Here is a 22403-nt window from a genome sequence, read left to right as displayed (position 1 = left end):
CCTTGGAATCACGTCCTTCAACCAAAACTATCTCCTTCCCTTCTTCCCTGTTGCTCGTCGGCTCCTTTTCACGTGAGCTCTTTGAATTTTGATCTTTATGTAGATATAGTATACATTCACTTACATACTATAAAAATCAAAACACAAAGCTCTGTTTTTTTTTCTCTCTCAATCCCTTGATGGCAGATGTTATTCGATTATCATCATCATCATCGGCAATTCATTCGCTTCGTTTCTCTTCTCTCTCACTACTTACCTCCTTTGCCTCCACCTCAAATTCTCCTCAACTGTCTCTTCTCACCACCCAGAATTTATATAAGATAATTTATCCTCTTTCCTATTCTTCTTCTTCTTCTTCTAGTGGTCTTGCTTTCCTTGCTTTTACTCCCAGAGGGCAATCGCTCGCCTCGCTTCTAGTGGTCTCTCTGATTTTTGAATTTTTATTTTCAATCCCATTAGCGAAAATCATGTATACCCATTTGCTTTTACTCCCATTTTGTTTGGTAATTATGATTTTTATTGTTGGATAAAGAGTTGTCTTGTAAACCTGTTAATTGAAGTTCTTTGCTTGTGGAATGTTATTATCGGAATTAGGCAGCTTTAGATTCCTTTTGAGCTAAATTTGGATACTTGATGCAAAGTTTTGTGCTTTCTGAAATATTCTTGTTTAAAAGTGAACTTTTTTAGTAATGGCTTTGTCCTAATCTTTGCTGACCCTTTGGTAATTGTGGTTGGCCATGATGATCATACAACTGTAAATTTAATTTTTATTTTTGAAGCAGTAAATTTAATATTTTTAGAAACACATAGTCCATTTTTAAGGCTCTTCTCAGGGTTTCCTGGTGACGTTTTGTCTTGATTCAAAGGCAAGGTAACTATGCTGAGCTTTAGCTAATGGCCACGAAAACAAACATCCTTTAGCCTGCCTGCTGTATACCAGGTTGTAGCATGCATGCTTTGAATATTTAGATACCAGGATTATTCTACTTTTTTTGGGGGATAACTGAGGTCTATTCTCCATTACCTTGTTGGATGTTGGTGTGTTGGGGATTTGACACCCTCTCCTCATTCTGCAATATGCTTTTACTAGCTGCCAACTTGTTTTTCTCTGGGAGCATAAATTATCTTTATCTAAATAATCAAATTATATCGTTATTGGACCAAGCATCAAGGGATATAGAAATTTAGAAGGTGAGTGCATCACTGGTATTGAAATTCCTTGCTGATATCTCTGAGTGTCAGTATTTGCAATTTGATTCATCACATTCACATCTTTTCATGATGGGATGTTTCCTGCAGATGCTAAATCACCTGTTTGTTCACAATCACGTCTCAGAACACTTTTCTGACATTGCTAATACTATTTGAGGAATATAAGTATGATTATTTTCCTGTTTATGGGAAAATGCCATTAATCAAATTCCTTCACTTCAGGTAGATGCAACTGTCTCAGTATCTTAATAAGACATTGCTTAAGTGTCAACTAGAGTAACAAAATACTACCATATTACACAACTTACCACTCATAATTCACAATTATTTCACAATCTTTATGCTGAAATATGAAATATGAGTCCTTATTTTCACTAGTGCAGAAGGGCGCATGTTCATTCTGACCAAGATTGGCCTGCTTATAGGACATTCAAGTCACTTTCTTCCAAGCTGAGGGAAGCAAAAGGATCAGGTGGCAGGGGTAAGCTTCGTGTTCTTCCTTCCAACATCTGAATTACAGTGCTCATCGAAGGACGATTACTCGGATCCCATTGTACACACCAAATCGCCACAACTGACAACTTCTTCGTAATGTCAGCATCTCCTTCTTTTTCCTCTTTAATTCCCAAATCCTCCCCATTTGCGAGGCGATTGTAAACCCACTGAGGAAAGTAAACTTGGCTTGTGTTTCCCACTGTAAGATCCTTGTTTCTCTTACTTCCAACCATTTCAAGTAACAACATTCCATAACTGTAAACATCTGTTTTATATGATACATTCCCAATGTTCCCAGAGAAATAGACCTCTGGTGCAATGTAACCCGTGGTTCCTCTCACAGCAGTTATGGACACTACACTTTCTTTCTTCGGAAAAAGCTTTGCTAAGCCAAAATCTGATATCTTAGGATTGAAGTCGATGTCTAACAGGATATTTTGTGGCTTGATGTCGAAATGCAAGATTCTTTGGTCACATCCCTGGTGAAGATACTCTATTCCCTTGGCCACACCAATGGCAATATGTTGAAGCTTTCCCCAACTCAGCTCCGGTCTATTTGAATTCGCTGGAAAAATGAATTTATCTAGCGATTTGTTTGGCATGAACTCGTAGACAAGAGCTTGTTCAGACTCATCTGCACAATAACCAAACAATCGAACCACATTGACATGATGAATCCTCCCAATTATGCTTATTTCATTAGTGAAATCTTCTCCATTGCCCTTGGAGTTGTCGAGTAGTTTCACAGCTACCGGCACTCCATTTTCAAGCTCACCCTTGAATACGCTTCCATAGCCTCCTTGGCCTAGCTTCTTCCTGAATTCATTTGTCATTTTTTGAACATCTGCAAATGAGTATCTTGTTGGATGGAGAGACCTAAAATCTTCCAAAAATATCTTAATTTTCCTCCGGATCTTCTCTGCCTGTGATCTTCTTGATCTGATCAAGTACAAGACAGTTAATGTGACCGGGAGCGGTATAATAAGAATCCCGATGCTTACTCCTGCACATAATTCTTAACTGATCATATGTTTCGATATGACAATGTAATAAAATAAGAGCATATGTAATTGGGGTATGGACTTACTTATGATCATATTCCATGCTGCAAAAAACAAAAGATAAAGAGTAAGAGAACTTACATTTTCATGTCTTTGTTGAAATATAGAACAATTAAAGTTAAAAAGTTTTAAATTGAATTAACAATTCTAGCAAAGGAATGAAATTTCGTTTGCGGGAATTGTTTTCATGATGATCTCAACTTCACACAGTCGGAAACCAAAAGTTCCCTCAGCAGCAGGCTACAAGCAGATTCAGTTATGTTACTCTCTAAATTAGAGAATAACAATCCTGAATCATCACAACAACCTATAACAAAAGACCATACAGACCTCCCTACTGCCTGCCAGAAACCCTCGCAAGCAATGAACAACAAAAACAGCCTTTATGCCTTTTCATAACAAAACAAACAGGTCACAATTCTTCTCCGGTAAATAACACATCTGCTCAACAAAGTTCATTCCCAGTATCTGTACAATTGAAGAAAGACAAAACGCAAAAACTCCACAATTAACATGACACACAGGTCCACTCTTAACATGACCCACAGCCAACCGGTGATGATTCATCCAAGCACAATCAACATATCGACCAAATCTAAGGAATCTATATACATATAGTTCACTTGGTTTTCTTTTTTTTATTTTTTAAAGCTATATTTTGTCTTTAAGCAGGGACAAAACCAGAATGGTTTTTTTCTTTTTTGTCGAGATAAAAATACTATATAGATGACTATAAACAATAATATATGAGAACACTTTTTCTTTTTAATTTAGTATAAACAATAAAAGTAAAAGAAATTGGTGAATTTAATCATTTTCTTTCTTAAAATCCAATCCTCCTGCAAATGAGAAGAAAGTTAAAAAAAATACTTCAACTAATATAAATAATTTTTCTTTCTTTTTCTTTTTCCTTTTATGTCTTTTTTTTTTTTCATGCAAACTATCCTGCTAGTAAATTATGTAGTAAGAAGTTAGGAGAACATACTATAAGGCATGGACGGGTATCCCAATACCTCTAGACATTACCTTATGTTAGAAGCAACTAAGGACGTTATAATTAGTAGCCAAAATGAAATTAGTGGTGTTATTGAAAGTGTGCACTGAACATCATCTATATATCTCATGGTTGAAATTTGGCTCCCCAAATAGTCGAGCAATTAAGAGAGAGCAAATAAAGGAAGAAGCAGATGTACCTTCACTTGGAGAACTTTTGTATGCAGGAAGATGTTCAATGGAACATTCGACTTCTAAACTATTATTGCCCTTCAATCGACATTCTCCTCCTCTTACTCGGCAACCAATATCGCACCCCGCAATTTCCCACCCAAGTGTCAAATCATAAAACGAAGGCATGAAAGCTTTGTGAGAAAATTTTAAAGATGAGGTAACATCGGCAGTGAAGTGGCAAGAAGAGAGAAGATCTAGACTCATGTAAGTTGAAGCATTGACAGCATAAACAAGATGATTGGAACTGCTGAGACAATCTAACGGTAGTAGTTCTGGTCTTCCAGTTATTGACGAGCAGTTGAGCAGAATGAAATGAAGAGCCCCGGAAATCATGAAAGGACTACTTGTGACGTTCAAGGTCATAAGCCTTCTCGCCATGCAACCCGTGGGGTCACTGATGTAAATATTTTGGTACTCGTAATCAATATCAGCCACGACAAATTGCCCTGAATATGGAATTTCAATCAGTGTTTCATTCCTCTTAGAGCAGGATAATGCAAACCCTGGGTAACCACAACTCTCTGGCTGTCGATCTTTAAGCCAAAAAGGAAAACGGACGGAAGGACCTTCCTCACTGCAAGCTGCATATGGACATGATTTCCCAGCTTCTCCATGGCATAAATATAAGAGAAAGATAATTAATTGAAAGTCTATAACATTTTGTATAGTCATTTTTTTGTAGATCAGAGCTGCTGAATACAAGGCAGAGTTTGTACTATATTAGTGTTATCTAACAGCTCAGAGACCTCCCCGTGAGAAAGCTTTTATTCTGATCTTTCTTTCTTTAAAAAAAAAAAAACAATGATTAGTGGAAAAATCGCAGGAGGAGCGTGTATTGACCGGCACCTTGCCCTTTCAAGGAGGATTCCTCTTAATTCGTATGAATCTTCATTGAAATACCTTCATTGACCTACAACAGCAAGTCGATTATGTAATGTTACAATTGGCCAGAAAAGAGGTCAAAGAAAGGGATTACTGATTAGTGTCCAATAAAATAATAAATAAATAAATAAAGGGGACCCTGATTCTTGCATTTAGAAACTATTCAACGTAAGTTCAGGACTCCATTTGCTTGACTTCTCGCCATGGCAGTTCTTAACCTCCTAGTAGCCTTGTTTTTCCTTCCAATCTGCATTTCTATGAAAGAATCATCTTGTTCTTCTTATTGCGGATATTTATCAATACAATATCCCTTTCGGTTAAGAACTGATCCTGCAAATTGCGGACATTTCTTGTATGAACTTGCTTGTGAGCATAAGCGCCCCGTGTTAACAATAGATTACGGAAGATTTTATGTCGAATCCATCTCATACGATGAGGAGACCCTTCACGCTGTCGATCCCGGTCTAAAGAAAAATGACTGCTTCTTCCTTCCTCTGTATGCCTGGACAGCGAACAACCTTAGTCACGACTCCTTTTCTTACTTCAACTCCAACTTCCCCTACTATCAGCGATATTCGTTGTCCTCAGGAACAGAGGATACCATGACTTTTCTTAATTGTTCAACCACAATGAATTCGTCCGAATATCTGGACCCATCTCCTTGCATTACTAATTCTTCTCTACCACAAGCTCACCATCAGTATGTTTTTCTTGGAAATCTGCAAGCAGCATCCCTGAACTTTTGTGAATATGTATTAATGACTCCGGCTGTGATTCAAACAATTGGGAATCACACGTATGCTGATATCCACAAGAAATTGACCATAGGATATGAGCTTTCATGGAGTCAATCTTTTTGTTTAATTTGTGCAGTAAATGGAGGATATTGTCCTTATTCAGATGATTCTGGTGAATTCAAGCGCATCTGCTGCAGAGGACAATTCTCGAATGTTCATTGTGAGTAAGAATCCTTAATGATTTATTTTGGTTGCTGAGAAAATGTATTTAAGGATATAAAACACTGAAATATTACGATAAACACCCGCTAAGGCATCAATTGAGTAAGATTTTCTTCGCATGCTCCATTTGTTTGGCTATTGAGTCTTGACCACCAAAAGTGTCATTAGATTGCTTTTGACTGGTTTGCTCTTTCTTTTAACTTCACTTTTTCTCATTTACAAATATGAAATATTGATTTATCTGTTGCTGTTGCAGGTTTTGGACAATATTTATGGAGCACAATACAGGGTAATCCTCCAAATAAACTTACTAATAATTCATCGACTATGTAAATATGCATAAACATGATTGAGATCATGCTGATCTGCGTTTTAACATAACATAGGCTCAAAATTTGAACAAATGAATGGATCCGGTGTTTCATTGAAATTTAACATTATCACTTATTTCTTAGCATTACACTAATCTGTTCCCCTTCTCTGTCTTACAGGCTGCATAGGACTCGTACTGAAAATTGTTGGTAAGTTTTTCATACAACATATTTCACGCCAGAAAATTTGTGTTATATGTTTTTGTTTTTTGAACCAAATGAGTAACATCAGTTCGAACATGACATTTTATATAACTCAATCTGTTTCTAGAAAGTGAAAGAAGTGGATATCATGTGCCATCTTCCACCTTTTACCCTCTTGCACAGTTGAGAAGGAAAAAGGATCGACCTTGATAGATACCAATGATAAACAGCATTTGGCAGATAATATCATGTATAGTAGTATTTCTTTTTGGTCTTACTGTTTATGAACTTGCTTTGCATTTGTGCTTTTTACCGTGTGAAGGGTGTTTTACCATGTTAAGAGCTGCCGTTGGAATCCTATGCATGTTTCCCTGTCTAGTTTATAAATGGTGGAGAAGAGCGTCAATTGATAAATATGTTGAAGAGTTCCTGCAAAACTACGAAAAGCTCAAACTCAGAAAATTCTCGTACAATGACATCAACAAGATGACAGATGGCTTCAAGGAACAACTGGGTCAAGGTGGCTTTGGCTCTGTATTTAAGGGAAAGCAATCAAATGGTTGTCTAGTTGCAGTAAAGATGCTGGCAGAGGCCAAGGGCGATGGGCGAGATTTCATGAATGAAGTGGCAACAATTGGGATGATCCGCCATGTAAACGTGGTGCAACTTCTTGGATTCTGCTTTGAAGGATATAAAAGGGCTCTCATATATGAATACATGGCCAATGGATCTCTTGACAAGTATCTGTTCTCTCAAGAGGACGTCTCCACTTTAAGTTGGAGCAGAATGTATGAGATTGCTTTAGCCATAGCTCATGGGATTGAATATCTACACCGAGGTTGTCATATGAGGATTCTGCACCTTGATATTAAGCCTCACAACATCCTTCTTAACGAAGACTTCACTCCAAAAATTTCTGATTTTGGCCTTGCCAAGTTGTATCCAAGAAACGATAGTGTAGTTTCTCTGACAAATGCTAGAGGAACAATGGGATACATGGCTCCAGAATTGCTGTATAAAAGTATTGGAGGCATCTCCTCTAAATCGGACGTTTATAGTTTTGGAATGGTATTGATGGAAATGGCTGGGAGAAGAAAAAATCTCAATCCGTTCGTGGAGAATTTAAGCCAAATCTACTTCCCATCCTGGATCTATGATCAACTAGAACAAAAGGGTGAAGTGGAAATCAAGGATGCAACAGCTGAGGAAAAGGATATAGGCAAAAGGATGATCATAATTGCTCTCTGGTGCATACAACTGAAGCCTGCTGATCGTCCTTCCATGACCAAAGTGGTGGAGATGCTTGAAGATACTTCAGAGCCATTGCAAATGCCTCCCAAGCCTGCCTTAGCTCCAGAAAGGAAACGTAGCTGAGGGTCTTCAGAAATCTTACAATAAGGAATCACTTGGATGAAAGTGCTCTGTAATTCCATGTGTGTGCTTGATTTTGTTCTTATGATGTATATCTGCAAGAATATATTTACAGTTGAACATCCACCAATTACTTAAATTTAGCACAAATTATCAAGTTCTAGCAAACAACAGGGTGCCAAAATGTCTTGAATCTTAAGAATTAATTACCTGTCATCAAAATACTACATCACACAGAAAATTGCATGGCTCATGCTTATCCATAAAAATTGCAATGCAATAATTAAAAGAATTCAATCTAAATCTGCAGCGGATTTTGCATAATCATCAGAACAATCTTAGTGGAGTAATTCACACTAAAACATTTAAATTTATAGGAATTTTCAATTTGAAAACTTCATGTCTAAATTTATAAAAAATGACGTCTTAGGTTTTTTGTTTTGGGCCAGTGTTAACGTTTTCGGAATGTTTAGGCTACGGCCCAGCAGGAAAACAACAAGGGCCTGAATTACCTGACTACATGAGGTCTTCTAGTTTCTCTGGCCCAATCATATTTCAGGACTAATCTGCAAACGTAAAAAAAAGGAAAACTCATGTTCTAAAGAATGATTACTTTATTTTATTTTTGAAATATATTTTAGGATGAGATGCAGCGAAAATCGATCTTAAGAATTTTATGATGTTTATGACAATACAAAGGTTTAATTATTTAAACGGGATTTTTTAACAATAAATGGAAAAATGATTCACAGATTTTACCCAAAAAAAGATCCCACTAACAGCTAAATTATATGTCTACTAAAATTAATGGTAGATGGAAAATCTATGGCTTTGCAGTTGGAGTTTGATAAGAGCATGGTTTTGGGTTTCTGTAAAGAAGTTTAATAGATAGACAGGGGTCCTAATTCTGGGGTCTCCTTTTTTGGGTTGGACAAGGGAGTTTTATGTTTTCTGGGTTTGGTGGCTGATCCCATGGGCAACCCGATCTCTTGTATTGTTTGCCTATACGTAGAACAAGCCAAGCCATGGTAGTGGCTTTTTTACTCTGCATGGGCCGTTCTGCACTGCTAGCGTAAAGGGGTAGTTTTTTGTTAATATCATAAAAGTAATGAAATCACCAAAGTTTGCTTTTTCAAGAAAAAAATTAAAACAAAACGATACAGAAGGAATGAAGGATGCAAACCAAGAAAAGAAGCTGTATTTCTGCGATTAACAATTTGGAACTGTCACAGTATTTTAACATGACAATGCTTAAGTATCAAACTGATTAACAGAATACTACCATGTTACACAAATTATCACTATAGTTCACAATTCTTTCATAATAGTGCGAAATAAGAGTCCTTAAGGTCAGTAGTGCACAAGCGCACGTTCATTCTGGCCAGGAATGGCTTGCTTATGGGACATTCATGTCACTTTCTTCCGAGCTGAGGGAAGCAAAAGGATCCGGTGGTAGGGGTAAGCTTCCTTTTCTTCCTTCCAACATCTGAATCACAGTGCTTATCGGAGGACGATCAGTCGGATCCCATTGTACGCACCAAATCCCCACAACTGATAACTTCTTCGCAATGTCAACGTCTCCATCTTTGTCCTCCTTAATTCCCAAATCCTCCCCACTTGCGAGGCGATCGTAAACCCACTGAGGAAAGTAAACTTGGCTTGTGTTTTCCACTGTCAGATCCTTGTTTTTCCTACCTCCAACCATTTCAAATAACAACATGCCGAAACTGTAAACATCTGTTTTATATGATACATTTCCAATGTTCCCGGAGAAGTAGACCTCTGGTGCAATGTAACCCATGGTTCCTCTGACAGCAGTTATGGATACGACACTTTCCTTCTTCGGAAAAAGCTTTGCTAGGCCAAAATCTGATATCTTAGGATTGAAGTCGATGTCTAACAAGATATTTTGTGGCTTGATGTCAAAATGCAGGATTCTTTGGTCACATCCCTGGTGAAGATACTCGATTCCTCTGGCAACACCAATGGCAATATCTTGAAGCTTTCCCCAACTAAGCTTCGGCCTCCTTGAATTCGCTGGAAAAATGAATTTATCTAGCGACTTATTTGGCATGAACTCGTAGACGAGAGCTCGGTCTGATTCATCTGCACAAAAACCCAACAATCGAACCACATTGATATGATGGATCCTCCCAATTGTGTTGACTTCATTAGTGAAATCTTCTCCATTGCCTTTGGAGTGGTCGAGTACTTTCACGGCCACCGGCACTCCATTTTCAAGCTCGCCCTTGAATACACTTCCATAGCCTCCTTGGCCTAGCTTCTTCTCGAATTCATTTGTCATCTTTCGAAGATCTGCAAATGAGTATCTTGTTGGATTGAGAGGCCTAAATTCTTCCAAAAATTTCTTAATTTTCTTTCGATTCTCCTCTACCTCTGCTCTTCTTGATCTCAAGTACAAGATAATTAATGTGACCATGAGCGTTAGAGTAAGAACTCCAATAGAAATTCCGATGCTTACACCTGCAGACAATTCATTGCTGATCATAAGTTTCATGTAATTTGCATCTGACAATTTAATACAATAAGAACATATGTACTCGAGTTATGGACTTACCTTTAATGATATGTCCTAAGGATTTCTCTGCAAGAATCAAACAATAAGGTGTTAGAAATCTAACATTTCCGTAAGAGCGAAGGGAACAAAGTATAAAAGGCATTATTAGATGTGTTTGCGGATTGATCGAGTCTTCTTTTGTAAAAGTCAAATTGATCAACTTTTTTAATAATTATTTTATTATTAAATAAATAAAATATTATTTTATATTAATATTTTAAAATAAAAATAAAAAAATATAATAATTTTTTTTGATAAATGATTTTATTAATCTCAGCTATTGATATTTCATTCTAAACCTCTTATTTATTGCAATAAATTTTTTATGACACAGTCTATGTCAAGTCTTACTTAAGTCGGTACGACTCACAAATTTAAATAAATTTTATAAGATTTGAATACTTTTAAACATTACTTTCGAGACGTTATAATAATTAATACCTAAAATAAAATTAGTGATCGCTATCTTTGTGGTTGAAATTTGGCTCCAACAGTCTCACCCCACGCCAAGAGTCAAGCAATTAACCGAGAGTCAATAAAGCAATATGCTAAAAATAAATAAATAAAAAGCAGATGTACCTTCATACTGGGGAATTCCTTTTGGAGGAATATATTCATTGAAACATTCGACTTGTAAACTATTATTTCCCTTCAATCGACATTCTCCTCCTCTTTCTCGACAATCTAAACCGCACCCCGGTATTTCCCACGAAAGTTTTGTAAAATTATACAACCCAATGAGGTCAAAACAATTAAAATTAGGTCCCTTCAATCGACATATTTCTGCAGGTATCGTAAAATTATGCAACCAAGTGCGGTCAAAATAATTAAAATTAGAAGTTCGTTCCAAGAGACATTGGTCGTAACAATCCATACGAGATAAGGTAACATTTGCAATGAAGTGGCAAGAAAATAGAAGATCTAGACTCGTGACAGTTGAAGCAGGGGCAGCAGAAACAAGATGATTGGAACTGCTGAGACAATCTATCAGTACTGTTTCTGAGTCTGACCTTTCAATTCCTGGCGAGCAGTCGAGCAGTGTGTAATAGTCGGGCCGGAAAATCGTGAAAGGACTACCAGTGACGGTCAAGTTTTTAAGCCTTCTACGCATGCAACCCTGGGGGTCTCCGATGTAAATATTCTGGCTCTCGTAATCTATTCCAGCCACGAAAAACTGCCCTGAATATGGAAATTCAATCAGTGTTTCGTTCCTCTCAGAGCAGGATAATTCAAACCCTGGGTAACCACAACTCTCTGGCTGTCGATCTTTAAGCCAAAAGGGAAAACGGACGGAAGGACCTCCTTCCCTGCAAGCTACATCTGGACATGATTTCTCAGCTTCTCCATGGCATAAATATAAGAGAAAGATAATTAAATGAAAGGCTATAACACTTCGTAAAGTCATTTTGTATAGGGCAGAGATGCTGAATACAAAGCAAGCATAGAAACTCTTCAAGCTTAGACTATATTAGTACTATCTAACAGCTCAAAGACCTCCCCGTGAGAAAAACGTTTCTCTGATTTTGACGTTATGAATAGCAAACTGCAGACCCTTTCACCAAAAAGGAAAAATCGCACGATGAGCGTGGATTGACCTGCACCTCACCGTTTCCAGGAGGATTCATCTCAATTCATATGAATCTTCATTGACACACAACACCAAGTCAATTACGTAATGCTACAATTGGCCAAAAAAGAGGTGAAAAAAGTGATTACTGATTAGTGTTCGATAAAATAATAAATAAATAAAGGAGATCCTGATTCCTGCATGTACACCTCGCCCTTTCCAGGAGGATTCATCTCAATTCATATGAATCTTCACTGAAACACCTTCATTGACACACAACACCAAGTCAATTACGTAATGTTATAATTGGCCAAAAAAGAGGTGAAAGAAAGGGATTACTGATTAGTGTTCGATAAAACAATAAATAAATAAAGAAGATCCTGATTCCTGCATGTACAAACTATTAAAGGTAGGTTCAGGACTCGCTTTGCTAGACTTCTCGCCATGCCAGTTCTTAACCTCCTAATTGTAGCCTTGTTCTTCCTTCCAATCTGCAATTCTAGGAAACAATCATCTTGTTCTTCTCTTTGCGGAAATTTATCAATACAATATCCATTTCGATTAAGAAATGATCCTGCAAATTGCGGAGATTCCTCTTATGAACTTGCTTGTGAGCATGAGCGTCCCGTGTTAACAATAGGTTACGGTAGATTTTATGTCGAATCCATCTCATACGATAATGAGACCCTTCATGCCGTCGATCCTGGTCTAAAGACAAATGACTGCTCCTCCCTTCCCCGTTATGCCTGGACAGCAAACAACCTTAGTTATGTCTCTGAGTACTATAACGACTCCTACTACCATCTGCCATATTGGTTGTCCTTAGAAACAGAGGATACCATGATTTATCTTAATTGTTCAACCACAGTGAATTCTCCGGAATATCTGGACGCATCTCCTTGCATAACCAATTCCTCCCTACCGCAAGCTCACCATCTGTATGTTTTTCTTGGAAATCTGCAAGCAGCATCGCTCTCCAACTCTTGTGACTATTTCTTGATGACTCCGGCGGTGATTCAAACACCTGGGAATCTCACATATGCTGATATCCACAAGAAATTGACCATAGGATATGAGCTTTCATGGAGTTATAGTAGTTTTAGTTCAATTTGTGAATCAAATGGAGGATATTGTCCATTCTCAGATGGTATTGGTGACTCCAAGCGCATCTGCTGCAGAGGACCATTGACGAGTGTTAATTGTGAGTAAGAATCCTTAAATAAAACATTGAAATAGTACGATAAACATCCGCCAAGGAGTAAATTGAGTTAGATACCAAATTTTCTTCCCATGCTCCTTTTGTTTGATCATTCTTTCAACTTCACTTTTTCTCATTTATAGATATGAAATAATGATTTATCTGTTGCTGTTGCAGGTTTTGTACATTATTTATGGATCGCAATACAGGGTAAGCCTCCAAATAACATTACTAATATTCATCAACTATGTAAATCTGCATAAACATGATTGAAATCATGCTGGTCTGCGTTTTAACATAACGTAGACTCAAAATTTGAACAAATGAATGAATCCTGTGTTTCCATTGAAATTTAACATTATCACTTATTTCTTAGCATGACTCTAACCTGTCCTCACATGCCTTCGCCCCCTTCTCTGTCTTACAGGCTGCATAGGACTCGTACTGAAAATTGTTGGTGAGTTTTTCATATAACATATTTCAGGCTAGATCATGACATTTTATGTAGCTAACCAATCTGTTTTCTAGAAAGTGAAAGAACCTATTACCCTCTTGCACAGTTAAGGAGGTAAAAGGAGGAGATTGCACGAAATTTCTAAACTCCTCTGGGAAAGAAGGCTTTAATTAATCTTGATAAATACCAATGATAAACAGCATTTGGCAGATATCATGTATAGTAGTATTTCTTTTCAGTCTTAACTGTTTCTGAACTGGCATTTGCATTTGTTTTTTACCATATTGAAGGGTATTACACTTTGATAAGAGCTGCCGTTGGAATCCTATGCATGTCTCTCTATCTAATTTATAAATGGTGGAAAAGAGCATCAATTGATGAATATGTTGAAGAGTTCTTGCGAAACTATGAGAACCTCAAACTCAGAAAATTTTCTTACTCTGACATCAAGAGGATGACTGGAGGCTTCAACGAACAACTGGGTCAAGGCGGCTTTGGCTCTGTATTCAAGGGAAAGCTATCAAATGGTTGTCTAGTTGCAGTAAAGATGCTGGCTGAGGCCAAGGGCGATGGGGGAGATTTCATCAATGAATTGAGAACAATTGGGACGATACGTCATGTCAACGTGGTACAACTTCTTGGATTCTGCTTTGAAGGATCTAAAAAGGTTCTCATTTATGAATACATGCCCAATGGATCTCTCGATAAGTACCTGTTCTCTCAGGAGGACGTCTGCACTTTAAGTTGGAGCAGAATGTATGAGATTGCTTTAGCTATAGCTCATGGGCTTGAATATCTACGCCGAGGTTGTCACATGAGGATTCTGCACCTTGATATTAAGCCTCACAACATTCTTCTTAATGAAGACTTTACTCCAAAAATTTCTGATTGTGGCCTTGCCAAGTTGTATCCAAGAAATGATAGTGTAGTTTCTCTGACAAATGCTAGAGGAACTAGGGGATACATGGCTCCAGAATTGCTGTATAAAAATATTGGAGGCATCTCCTCTAAATCGGACGTTTACAGTTTTGGAATGCTGTTGATGGAAATGGCTGGGAGAAGAAAAAATCTCAATCCGTTCGTGAAGAATTTGAGCCAAATCTACTTCCCATCATGGATTCATGATCAACTAGAACAAAAGGGTGAAGTGGAAATCAAGGATGCGACAGCTGAGGAAAAGGATATAGGCAAAAGGATGATCATGATTGCTCTTTGGTGCATACAACTGAAGCCTGCAGATCGTCCTTCCATGACTAAAGTGGTGGAGATGCTTGAAGATACTTCAGAGCCACTGCAAATGCCTCCCAAGCCTGCTTTAACTCCAGAAAGGAAACGTAGCTGAGGGTCTACAGAAATCTACTATAAGGAATCAGTTTGATGAAAATGCTGTGTGATTCTATGTGTCTGCAAGAATATTTTTACAGTTGAACATCCACCAATTACTTAAATTTAGCACAAATTATCAAGTTCTAGCAAACAACAAGTTGCCAAAATTTCATGAATAAATTAAGAATTATCAATGAACTGCATCAGTTTCATAATCATTGTCAAAGAAAGAACACCTCTGGCAAAAATAAGAGTGGAGAGTAAGAAGCCTCAAACGACAGCGTATTGGGGAGCGGAAGAAACAAGTTAAGAAATTAAGGTGCATACGTGGCGCGTCTTCTTCCTTCGAATCACGTCCTTCGACCAAAACCATCTCCCTCCCTTCTTCCCTGTTGCTCGTCGACGCCTTTCCACGTGAGCTCTTTGAATTTTGATCTTGATGTAGATATAGTCTAAATTCACTTACATACTATAAAGATCAAAACCCAAAGCTCTGTTTTTCTTTTCTCTCAATCTCTTGATGGCAGATGTTATTCGATTATCATCATCATTGTTAATTCATTCGCTTCGTTTCTCTTCTCCCTCACTGCTCACCTCCTTTGCCTCCACCTCGAATTCTCCTCCACCGTGTCTTTCAACCAACCGGAATTTAGATAACATAATTTATCCTCTTTCCTATTCTTCTTCTTCTAGTGGTCTTGGTCGCCTTGCTTTTACTACCAGAGGGCAATCGCTCACTTTCAAGGTACAGCATTTTGCCCTTGTTTCTGATTATGAATTTTTATTTTCATTTCATTAGCGATAATCACGAATACCCATTCGATAAAAGTGTTTCCTTGTGCCATTTTGTTTGGTAATTATGATTTTATTGTAGGATAAAAAGTTTTGTAAACCCGTTATTGGAATTAGGCAGCTTTAGATTCCTTTTGAGCTAAATATGGGTACTTGATGCAAAGATTGGTGCTTTCTGAAATATTCTTGTTTAAAAGTGAACTTTTGGTAGTGACTTTGCGCTAATTTGCCGACCCTTTGGTAGGTTGCCCATGATGACTATATGGAAATTTTATATTTTTAGTAACACATATTCCATTTGTAAGGCTCTTCTCAGGGTTTCCTGGTGACGTTTTTTCTTGATTTAAAGGCAACGTAACTATGTTGAGTTTAGCTACTTAACATGAAAACGGACAACCTTTAGCCCTTCCTGCTGTATACCAGTTTGTAGCAGGCATGCTTTAAATATCTGTTCTACTACTTGTAGCATTAGATACCAGGTTTATTCTATATTTTTTTTGGGTAACTGAGGTTTATTCTACATTACTTTGTTGGATGTTGGTGGTTTGGAGATTTGACACCCTCTCCCACAGTGCAATATGCTTTCACTAACTGCCAACCTGTTTTTCACTGGGAGCATAAGTTTTGTATTTTACTGATCTAAATAATCAAAATACATAGTTATTGGACCAAGCATCAAGGGATATAGAAATTTAGAAGGTGAGTGCATCACTTGTATTGAAATTCCATGCTGATATCTCTGAGTCTCAGTACTAGCAATGTGATTCGTCACATTCACATCTTTTCATAATGGGATGTTTCATGCAGATGATAAATCACCTGTTGGTTCACAATCACGTCTCAGAACACTTTTCTGACATTTCTTAATACTACATGAGGAATATAAGTATGATTATTTTCCTGTTTATGGGAAAATGCCATTAATCAAGTTCCTTCACTTCAGGTACATGCAACTGTTGACAAAACTGAACAACCAAAATGGTGGGAAAGGAATGCAGGACCAAATATGATTGATATTCATTCTACACAAGAACTTTTGAATGCCTTAAGTCAAGCAGGAGATAGATTAGTTATTGTAGAATTTTATGGAACTTGGTGTGCTTCCTGCAGAGCGTTATTTCCAAAGGTAACTTATTTGTTGCTTTCACTTGTTAATGGTTTTATGTTCAATTCAGGGTCAAGAATCATGATTGACAAAATTATGGTCTTGATAAAAATTTTGGTTGTTATAATTGGTGATAAAGTTAAGAATATTACCAAGTTATGCAAAATGTTAAAGGGTATGATTTTTCAGATTCACCCCTTCTAGGGCCTTAGGTTGGTATGACCTTAATTAGGTACTGACTTATTGGTACTTTGCGCAATATAGTAGTACCTTCTTTAAAGTAACTAATAATATAATATTATCATTTCATTCTTTATCTTTTCTTTCCATCTGGCAACTTCAAGGAAGAAGTGATTACCAAAAAGGCATGTTATTATTCTTGTCTAGTAGGAGTCTGAATGTCTTCTTTGGTGTGCTGCCAGATGGGGTCTGAAAGATATATGTTGACATAAAAAAAATCAAAGAACTGTGCTAGATAGTAGTATTCGATTTACTTTTGTTCTAGTTTTGTGCAGAAGACATATGTTTAGGATACCCTTCCATACTTATTGTGTTGCCCATTTGTAAAGTTGTCATCTTTGTTAAGATGGTTAGCTTGACATGGTTGCCTTCAGTTTGCTTGGGATGCCCCAATGCCTCCTTTGGTAGAATACAGGGTGAGGGAAAAAAAGTTTTCATAGAAGTAAAGCCTATTTTGGTACAAAGACATGCTTCATAAGAGCTACTTTCTTCTGATACTCTAAAACTATTCCTGAATTGTAACTATTTTCTCCTAATATTTCTTATAATCAATCTCTCAGCTCTGCAAAACAGCCGAAGAACATCCAGAAATTGTATTCCTCAAAGTAAATTTTGATGAGAACAAACCTATGTGTAAAAGTTTGAATGTTAAGGTGCTTCCTTATTTCCACTTCTATCGCGGAGCAGATGGACAACTGGAGTCATTTTCATGTTCGCTTGCTAAGGTGAGCTGTTGCTGCTTGCTTTTTTCTGCTCTTGGTGTTTGACCTGAGAAATTATTTTCTCATTGATTGCTTGAAAATGGTCCAAATGGAGAATATGAAAATTGCCATAAAAATGGGTTCATGTTCATTGAAATATTCATCATTTATTTGCTCTTATTAGCATATATAATGTGTCATACTTGTCCGACATTCTTGTTTCAATGGTCAATTTTCTTAAGCTACTGTATCATTATGGAAAACATTCAATATCAAATACCAAATCCTTTTTTGCTTTACTTAATCTGGATCTTTTCAAAATGGTCTCCAGTTTCAAAAAATAAAAGATGCCATTGAAATGCACAACACAGCTCGTTGCAGCATTGGTCCACCCAAGGGAGTTGGAGATCTTAATCTTGAATCTGTCTCTGCTCCAATTGACAAACCAACTGGATCAACTTAAACATGGGGTAAGCAATTGATCTATAAATATGCATGCCAAGTGAACTCCTATTTAAGCAATTTAAAATTTGTATACTGGGCAATCCATGTAAAAGAAAGTTAACAGAATTCATTATTTTGATGCATTCTTTGCCCCTGTAATGTATGTAAGTTCAAAGCTTGAGTTGAAATGAAATGATATCTTCAGAACATTCTTGTTCCCATTTATATTTGTGAAATGTCTTTCATGAAGGCATGTCAGCAAGCAAACTTCAAACAGCTCAGAAGCTCTCGATTTTTCTCAGGCTGCTCACGCTGGAGCTCTTTTCTTGATCAGCAGGTTGTCGGTAACTTTACGTGGGTATGACTGTTTGCACATCCGTCAAACATTTATTTATTTAGCTAAGAGTAATGTAGTAACACCCAGAACAAAACTCCATTACTAGATGAAAAGTAACAATTTACATGTACGTGTAATATCTCAAAGGTATACAAGGCATTTCGTGTTGGGAAATTAACATTGAAAGAAAAAGTTCGAGATAGATATTTACACAGGAAGTGGATCAGACCACCTTCTCTTTACCTCAGATTTCCATCGTACTTCCTTGAGCTTCCCATCTAAGCCATAATCACGCTCCATAACAAGGTTGATTCCCTCGTCTGAGTACCATCCGACTCCAATAGTAAGAATGCCATCCTTATCAACATCAACATAACCAGTCACACCACCAGGCAGCCAAAGAACAGTGACATCTTGCATGTCTAGCATCTCTTCCTCTCCGAAGTAGACTGAACTCTCAGGCAAGCTCCTCTTCTTTAAGGTTTCTGTGCAAAGGTACACATAAGGGGCACCATTGCTTTCTGCAGCTTCAATCTCGTCACCATATATTGGAGTGGCACTAACCTCAAACACCTTCCATGGCCCTGTAAGCTCTGATGGCTGGGTTCTTTTTCGTTGAGAAAATGGCTTCAAATCAAACTTGAGATCACTGTTCATTATTTACAACAATCGAAATCAGTTTCATGATGAACTTCCTATGCTGATAACCTCCCTAAGCATAAAGTCAGCATAAATCATTTCAACTTTTTAACGCTTGAATCATGGAATTCAGAACATGTCTCAGATTAATTACACAGCAAACTAGAAACTGGACAAGAATGGAGTATAGGAATACCTTTGATCCTGAAGATTTGCAGGGCTTGCCCACTCTTCTTCATAAACGGCAACTCTCATTATCTGTACATCTGAACCTCCATTACCAAATTCTATCGTGTGAACAATACGGAGTCTTTTGTGGCAACCTTTGACCAAACACTATGCAACAAATCAAAGTGAATAACTTTCTTCTTTCTGGTAAATAACAGAAAAATAATTTACATCTTGAAACATCCAATTTTAATTAGAGCACATTTCTCACATGTTTAAATACAAGTTATCCAGAAATCTTGTAAAAAAAATTATATAATCAGAGTTATCTATCATTACCTCAATAAATGAAAGATATAGACTCCTGAAAAGAGTCTACTGCAGCCTCGAATAATCTTTTCTAATTTACAAATGACATTTCTGCACAAATGTCATCAAAATGCATTTTGTACTAATTAGTTTGTTCCTCTGAGGTTTTCTGGTCTATTTTAATGAAGGGGAAAAAAGCATTGACTTTTTGTACATGAATGCATGCCTAAACAGCTCAAATTGGCAATTGTCTAATGGAAAAATGGAAACTTTTGCAATCATAATTTGATAAAATAACTAAGCCTTTGTCCACCGGAGTATATATCTGTATGTGTGTAAAAATCAATTACTTGCAAAAAAATATTTTGATGTCTGTTGATTAGTCTAAGTGACAGAAACAAGTCATAATACCCTTGGCCTAAATCTTAATGCACAGAGTTGCTTGCCAATTTTTGCCAGTAAAATTGAAGTGAAAGCGAAATTACTATATTTTGATTTGTTGCAAATCCTTAATAATAAAACTAACATTAGAGGCAAAACTTACTTGTTCAAACTTAAAAGTTGGAGAAAGGTAATACTTAGAATCATCAATGTCACCGACAGGAATATCAAGGGGTCCCCTAGAATAAGATCCATCCTGTCAGTTAACCAATTATAGACCATTAAGTAACAGATCTTAGTAATCCAGAAAAACATAGAGAAGAAAATAGTAACAATTATTTACATGAAATTTTCACATCAGCAACATCTTTCATTGGAAATTTTTATATACATCCTTTCTAGGAAAGTGGTAAAATGTAGTCTAATCTCCTCAACAATCAGAGTTCTTAAGATAATGTCTACTTTTCTTCCTACTGATCCAGGAAAATGTGTTGCTAATGGATTTTATATAATAAGAGCATTTTATTCAAACTGATACCTTGCAAAGAGTAATGCAAGTCAAGCTACAAAAGGACTGAAAGTCTGTCATTTTCTTCATAGTAGGAGAATAATGTCATTTTATCCCTGATTTTATATAAACAATTCAATATCCATATAGCAATCTTAATTAATCATCATACCTCAAAGAATACAAGACCAGGTTCATTGCCCATGACATCTTCTTCCATAACATCACTAGTTGCCAAGTCAAAAGACTCAAAATTGGGCAAAACATGATTCACCATACTGTCATTGACTGTTTCTTTCAGCTGTGGAACTTCACCATGGGGATTTAAAGTAACCCAATTTATCCTTCTATGGATTTCAGATGTCTTTCCAGCAGGAGATAGAACTGCCTCAATGCGGGCAAGTGTGTAGCAGTCATATAAGTTTTCATTCCTGTTTCCAATTTCAATTGGCTCCATTTCAGCAGTGATGGGTGAAAATACCGCTCCAACACCCTTCCATATCCCACTCACACTACTTGCAAACGTATTCCATGCCGGTTTTATCACAGGTTCCTGAGAGAGGACATAAAAATGAAAGAAACAAACAAACAAATCAAATAAAGCCATTCTCATTGAGCTAAGCTCTAAGAAACCATTTTTCCCTAAAAGACTCTATAGTTTCTATATGGGAATCATGCATATTTCTACATCAAACATTGAATTGACACATCTTAAGGAAGCCAAAGAAAACTGAAAAGCTCTTGCAAGATGGAATTTGAAAGTAAGGTTGAAGAACCAAAGAAAAATCAATGAAAAAAAAAAAGAAAGGTACGGGCATCAAAAAGTTACTTTATATTTTAATAGCAAGCAAATTGGAAATTTGAAACCTCACCAGCAATTAAAATATCATGGCACCTCTTTGACCAATTTGTTTCTTGTTTCAGTTTATTGACAACAGCAAAGAGTGAAGAACTTCCAGCAATAACCTCCAAAGAAGTAGTGTTTGAAACACAACATGATAATATAGAATCGAATACCGTAATGCTACTCTTGTGAGGCAGTGTGTGATTCAAACTAGACATGCCAAATTTAGCTACAACGTCTATATCTATAACTAACAGTAATTCAGAACAAAAACTCATCTGAAACTAACTCCATTTTCTGATTCAAGTCATGGACCGCCCAACATTCCCAGCAGAAATGGTAACAAGATATTCAGAAAAATATAAGCTCCACAAGTACACTGTTGAACGTCCCATATCAAAATTTATTAACATTTCTGATCATTGTTTCCAATTCGACACCCAAATTATAACATAAACGATATATATCCCGAAAGCATGAACAAATACATCAGCAAAACAAATGGAAGTATCTATTAAAGTACCTGAGTCTGGAGAACAGTCTCAACTTCCATCAACATAGCAGCAGACACCAATACTCTACCAATCTTGTTCTTCCTACCCCCAACCACTCTCTTCCCTTTCCCCCTCCTCTGCTTGCTTCTTTCCCTCTCTTTTTCTTTCTCTTTCTCTTTCTGTGAAGATGCTTTCGCCATCTCATTGTCAATGCTCCAAACATTCTCTTTCTTCCCCTTCACTGTCACCTTCCCTTTCGGGTTTGTCTTGTTGTGGCCATTGCTGGGCCTGTTCTGGCTCTGGGTTATGAGTCGTCTGTTAGTGCCCTTTGGTTTAGGAAATTTGGAAGTGATAGACAAGGAACAGGAGATGGTTTGAGTATTGGGTTGGTGAAAGTAAAACCCCAGACAATAATTCTTGCAGAGATGGAGACATGGTGTTTGCATTTCTTTGGGAGTGGAGATGGGTAATTTCTACACACAGACTGCTACAGAGAGAACGAAGAGAGACAAGAGTGGTAGTTAAAGGGCCTGTTGCATGAGGCCAATGCTTTAGAGACAATTCTCTAGCCCATTACTATTTTCAACTATGCCTAG

At 37.1% G+C, this 22403-nt stretch overlaps 5 protein-coding genes, 1 long non-coding RNA gene and 1 pseudogene across 9 annotated transcripts; 4 read left to right on the top strand and 3 right to left on the bottom strand.

Annotated features, from left to right (window-relative positions):
- The first annotated feature begins 78 nt into the window (after positions 1 to 78).
- LOC18614497 (uncharacterized) lies at positions 79 to 2086 on the top strand. The gene is made up of 2 exons (XR_016024248.1): positions 79 to 1191; positions 1300 to 2086. It is a non-coding gene; the product is annotated as an uncharacterized LOC18614497 (long non-coding RNA).
- LOC18614496 (rust resistance kinase Lr10-like) lies at positions 1415 to 4715 on the bottom strand. Of its 2 annotated transcripts, XM_007052283.3 has the most exons (3): positions 3962 to 4715; positions 2795 to 2812; positions 1416 to 2710 (listed from the first exon to the last, which is right to left on the bottom strand). In XM_007052283.3, the coding sequence occupies exons 1-3, from the start codon at positions 4665 to 4667 to the stop codon at positions 1632 to 1634; spliced, it is 1803 nt and encodes a 600-aa protein (XP_007052345.3). In that variant the 5' UTR covers positions 4668 to 4715; the 3' UTR covers positions 1416 to 1631. The 2 variants fall into 2 exon arrangements, with proteins under 2 accessions (XP_017980081.2, XP_007052345.3); XM_018124592.2 differs by lacking the exon at positions 2795 to 2812 and having other exon boundaries at positions 1415 to 2710.
- Positions 4716 to 5049: 334 nt separating this feature from the next.
- On the top strand, positions 5050 to 7879 carry LOC18614495 (rust resistance kinase Lr10-like). Its single transcript, XM_007052282.3, has 4 exons — positions 5050 to 5834; positions 6093 to 6125; positions 6328 to 6357; positions 6674 to 7879. Exons 1-4 carry the CDS (start codon positions 5081 to 5083, stop codon positions 7723 to 7725), a joined length of 1869 nt encoding a protein of 622 aa, XP_007052344.3. The 5' UTR covers positions 5050 to 5080; the 3' UTR covers positions 7726 to 7879.
- A 1012-nt stretch (positions 7880 to 8891) lies between these two features.
- LOC148764845 (rust resistance kinase Lr10 pseudogene) lies at positions 8892 to 10202 on the bottom strand (annotated as a pseudogene).
- A 2035-nt stretch (positions 10203 to 12237) lies between these two features.
- On the top strand, positions 12238 to 14948 carry LOC18614493 (rust resistance kinase Lr10-like). The gene is made up of 4 exons (XM_007052280.3): positions 12238 to 13068; positions 13243 to 13275; positions 13493 to 13522; positions 13810 to 14948. The coding sequence occupies exons 1-4, from the start codon at positions 12312 to 12314 to the stop codon at positions 14859 to 14861; spliced, it is 1872 nt and encodes a 623-aa protein (XP_007052342.3). The 5' UTR covers positions 12238 to 12311; the 3' UTR covers positions 14862 to 14948.
- Positions 14949 to 15209: 261 nt separating this feature from the next.
- LOC18614492 (thioredoxin-like 2, chloroplastic) lies at positions 15210 to 18711 on the top strand. Of its 3 annotated transcripts, none has more exons than XM_018124615.2 (5): positions 15210 to 15590; positions 16581 to 16763; positions 17543 to 17707; positions 18015 to 18153; positions 18430 to 18711. In XM_018124615.2, the coding sequence occupies exons 1-4, from the start codon at positions 15366 to 15368 to the stop codon at positions 18144 to 18146; spliced, it is 705 nt and encodes a 234-aa protein (XP_017980104.2). In that variant the 5' UTR covers positions 15210 to 15365; the 3' UTR covers positions 18147 to 18153; positions 18430 to 18711. The 3 variants fall into 3 exon arrangements, with proteins under 3 accessions (XP_017980104.2, XP_007052341.3, XP_017980097.2); XM_007052279.3 differs by having other exon boundaries at positions 18378 to 18711; XM_018124608.2 differs by lacking the exon at positions 18430 to 18711 and having other exon boundaries at positions 15211 to 15590; positions 18015 to 18336.
- On the bottom strand, positions 18542 to 22329 carry LOC18614491 (dihydroorotate dehydrogenase (DUF3598)). The gene is made up of 5 exons (XM_018124600.2): positions 21837 to 22329; positions 20642 to 21022; positions 20125 to 20217; positions 19300 to 19439; positions 18542 to 19113 (listed from the first exon to the last, which is right to left on the bottom strand). The coding sequence occupies exons 1-5, from the start codon at positions 22251 to 22253 to the stop codon at positions 18672 to 18674; spliced, it is 1473 nt and encodes a 490-aa protein (XP_017980089.2). The 5' UTR covers positions 22254 to 22329; the 3' UTR covers positions 18542 to 18671.
- Between the last annotated feature and the right edge of the window lie 74 nt (positions 22330 to 22403).

This window comes from Theobroma cacao, chromosome 1 (genome assembly GCF_053813885.1).
Source record: "Theobroma cacao isolate CCN51 chromosome 1, ASM5381388v1, whole genome shotgun sequence".
In the NCBI taxonomy this organism is placed as follows: Eukaryota; Viridiplantae; Streptophyta; class Magnoliopsida; order Malvales; family Malvaceae; genus Theobroma; species Theobroma cacao.
This window is presented reverse-complemented; position numbering and strand designations above follow the sequence as displayed.

Coding starts and splice junctions, on each gene's coding strand:
- LOC18614496 (XM_007052283.3), bottom strand. CDS start 4,667: ATGACTATACAAAATGTTATAGACTTTCAATTAATTATCTTTCTCTTA.
- LOC18614495 (XM_007052282.3), top strand. CDS start 5,081: ATGGCAGTTCTTAACCTCCTAGTAGCCTTGTTTTTCCTTCCAATCTGC. Junction 6,126..6,327: donor TTTATGGAGCACAATACAGG/GTAATCCTCCAA, acceptor TCTGTCTTACAG/GCTGCATAGGACTCGTACTG. Junction 6,358..6,673: donor ACTCGTACTGAAAATTGTTG/GTAAGTTTTTCA, acceptor TACCGTGTGAAG/GGTGTTTTACCATGTTAAGA.
- LOC18614493 (XM_007052280.3), top strand. CDS start 12,312: ATGCCAGTTCTTAACCTCCTAATTGTAGCCTTGTTCTTCCTTCCAATC. Junction 13,069..13,242: donor ACCATTGACGAGTGTTAATT/GTGAGTAAGAAT, acceptor TTGCTGTTGCAG/GTTTTGTACATTATTTATGG. Junction 13,276..13,492: donor TTTATGGATCGCAATACAGG/GTAAGCCTCCAA, acceptor TCTGTCTTACAG/GCTGCATAGGACTCGTACTG.
- LOC18614492 (XM_018124615.2), top strand. CDS start 15,366: ATGGCAGATGTTATTCGATTATCATCATCATTGTTAATTCATTCGCTT. Junction 15,591..16,580: donor GGCAATCGCTCACTTTCAAG/GTACAGCATTTT, acceptor CCTTCACTTCAG/GTACATGCAACTGTTGACAA. Junction 16,764..17,542: donor GCAGAGCGTTATTTCCAAAG/GTAACTTATTTG, acceptor TCAATCTCTCAG/CTCTGCAAAACAGCCGAAGA.
- LOC18614491 (XM_018124600.2), bottom strand. CDS start 22,253: ATGCAAACACCATGTCTCCATCTCTGCAAGAATTATTGTCTGGGGTTT. Junction 21,023..21,836: donor AGACTGTTCTCCAGACTCAG/GTACTTTAATAG, acceptor GTCCTCTCTCAG/GAACCTGTGATAAAACCGGC. Junction 19,114..19,299: donor GCAAATCTTCAGGATCAAAG/GTATTCCTATAC, acceptor AATAATGAACAG/TGATCTCAAGTTTGATTTGA.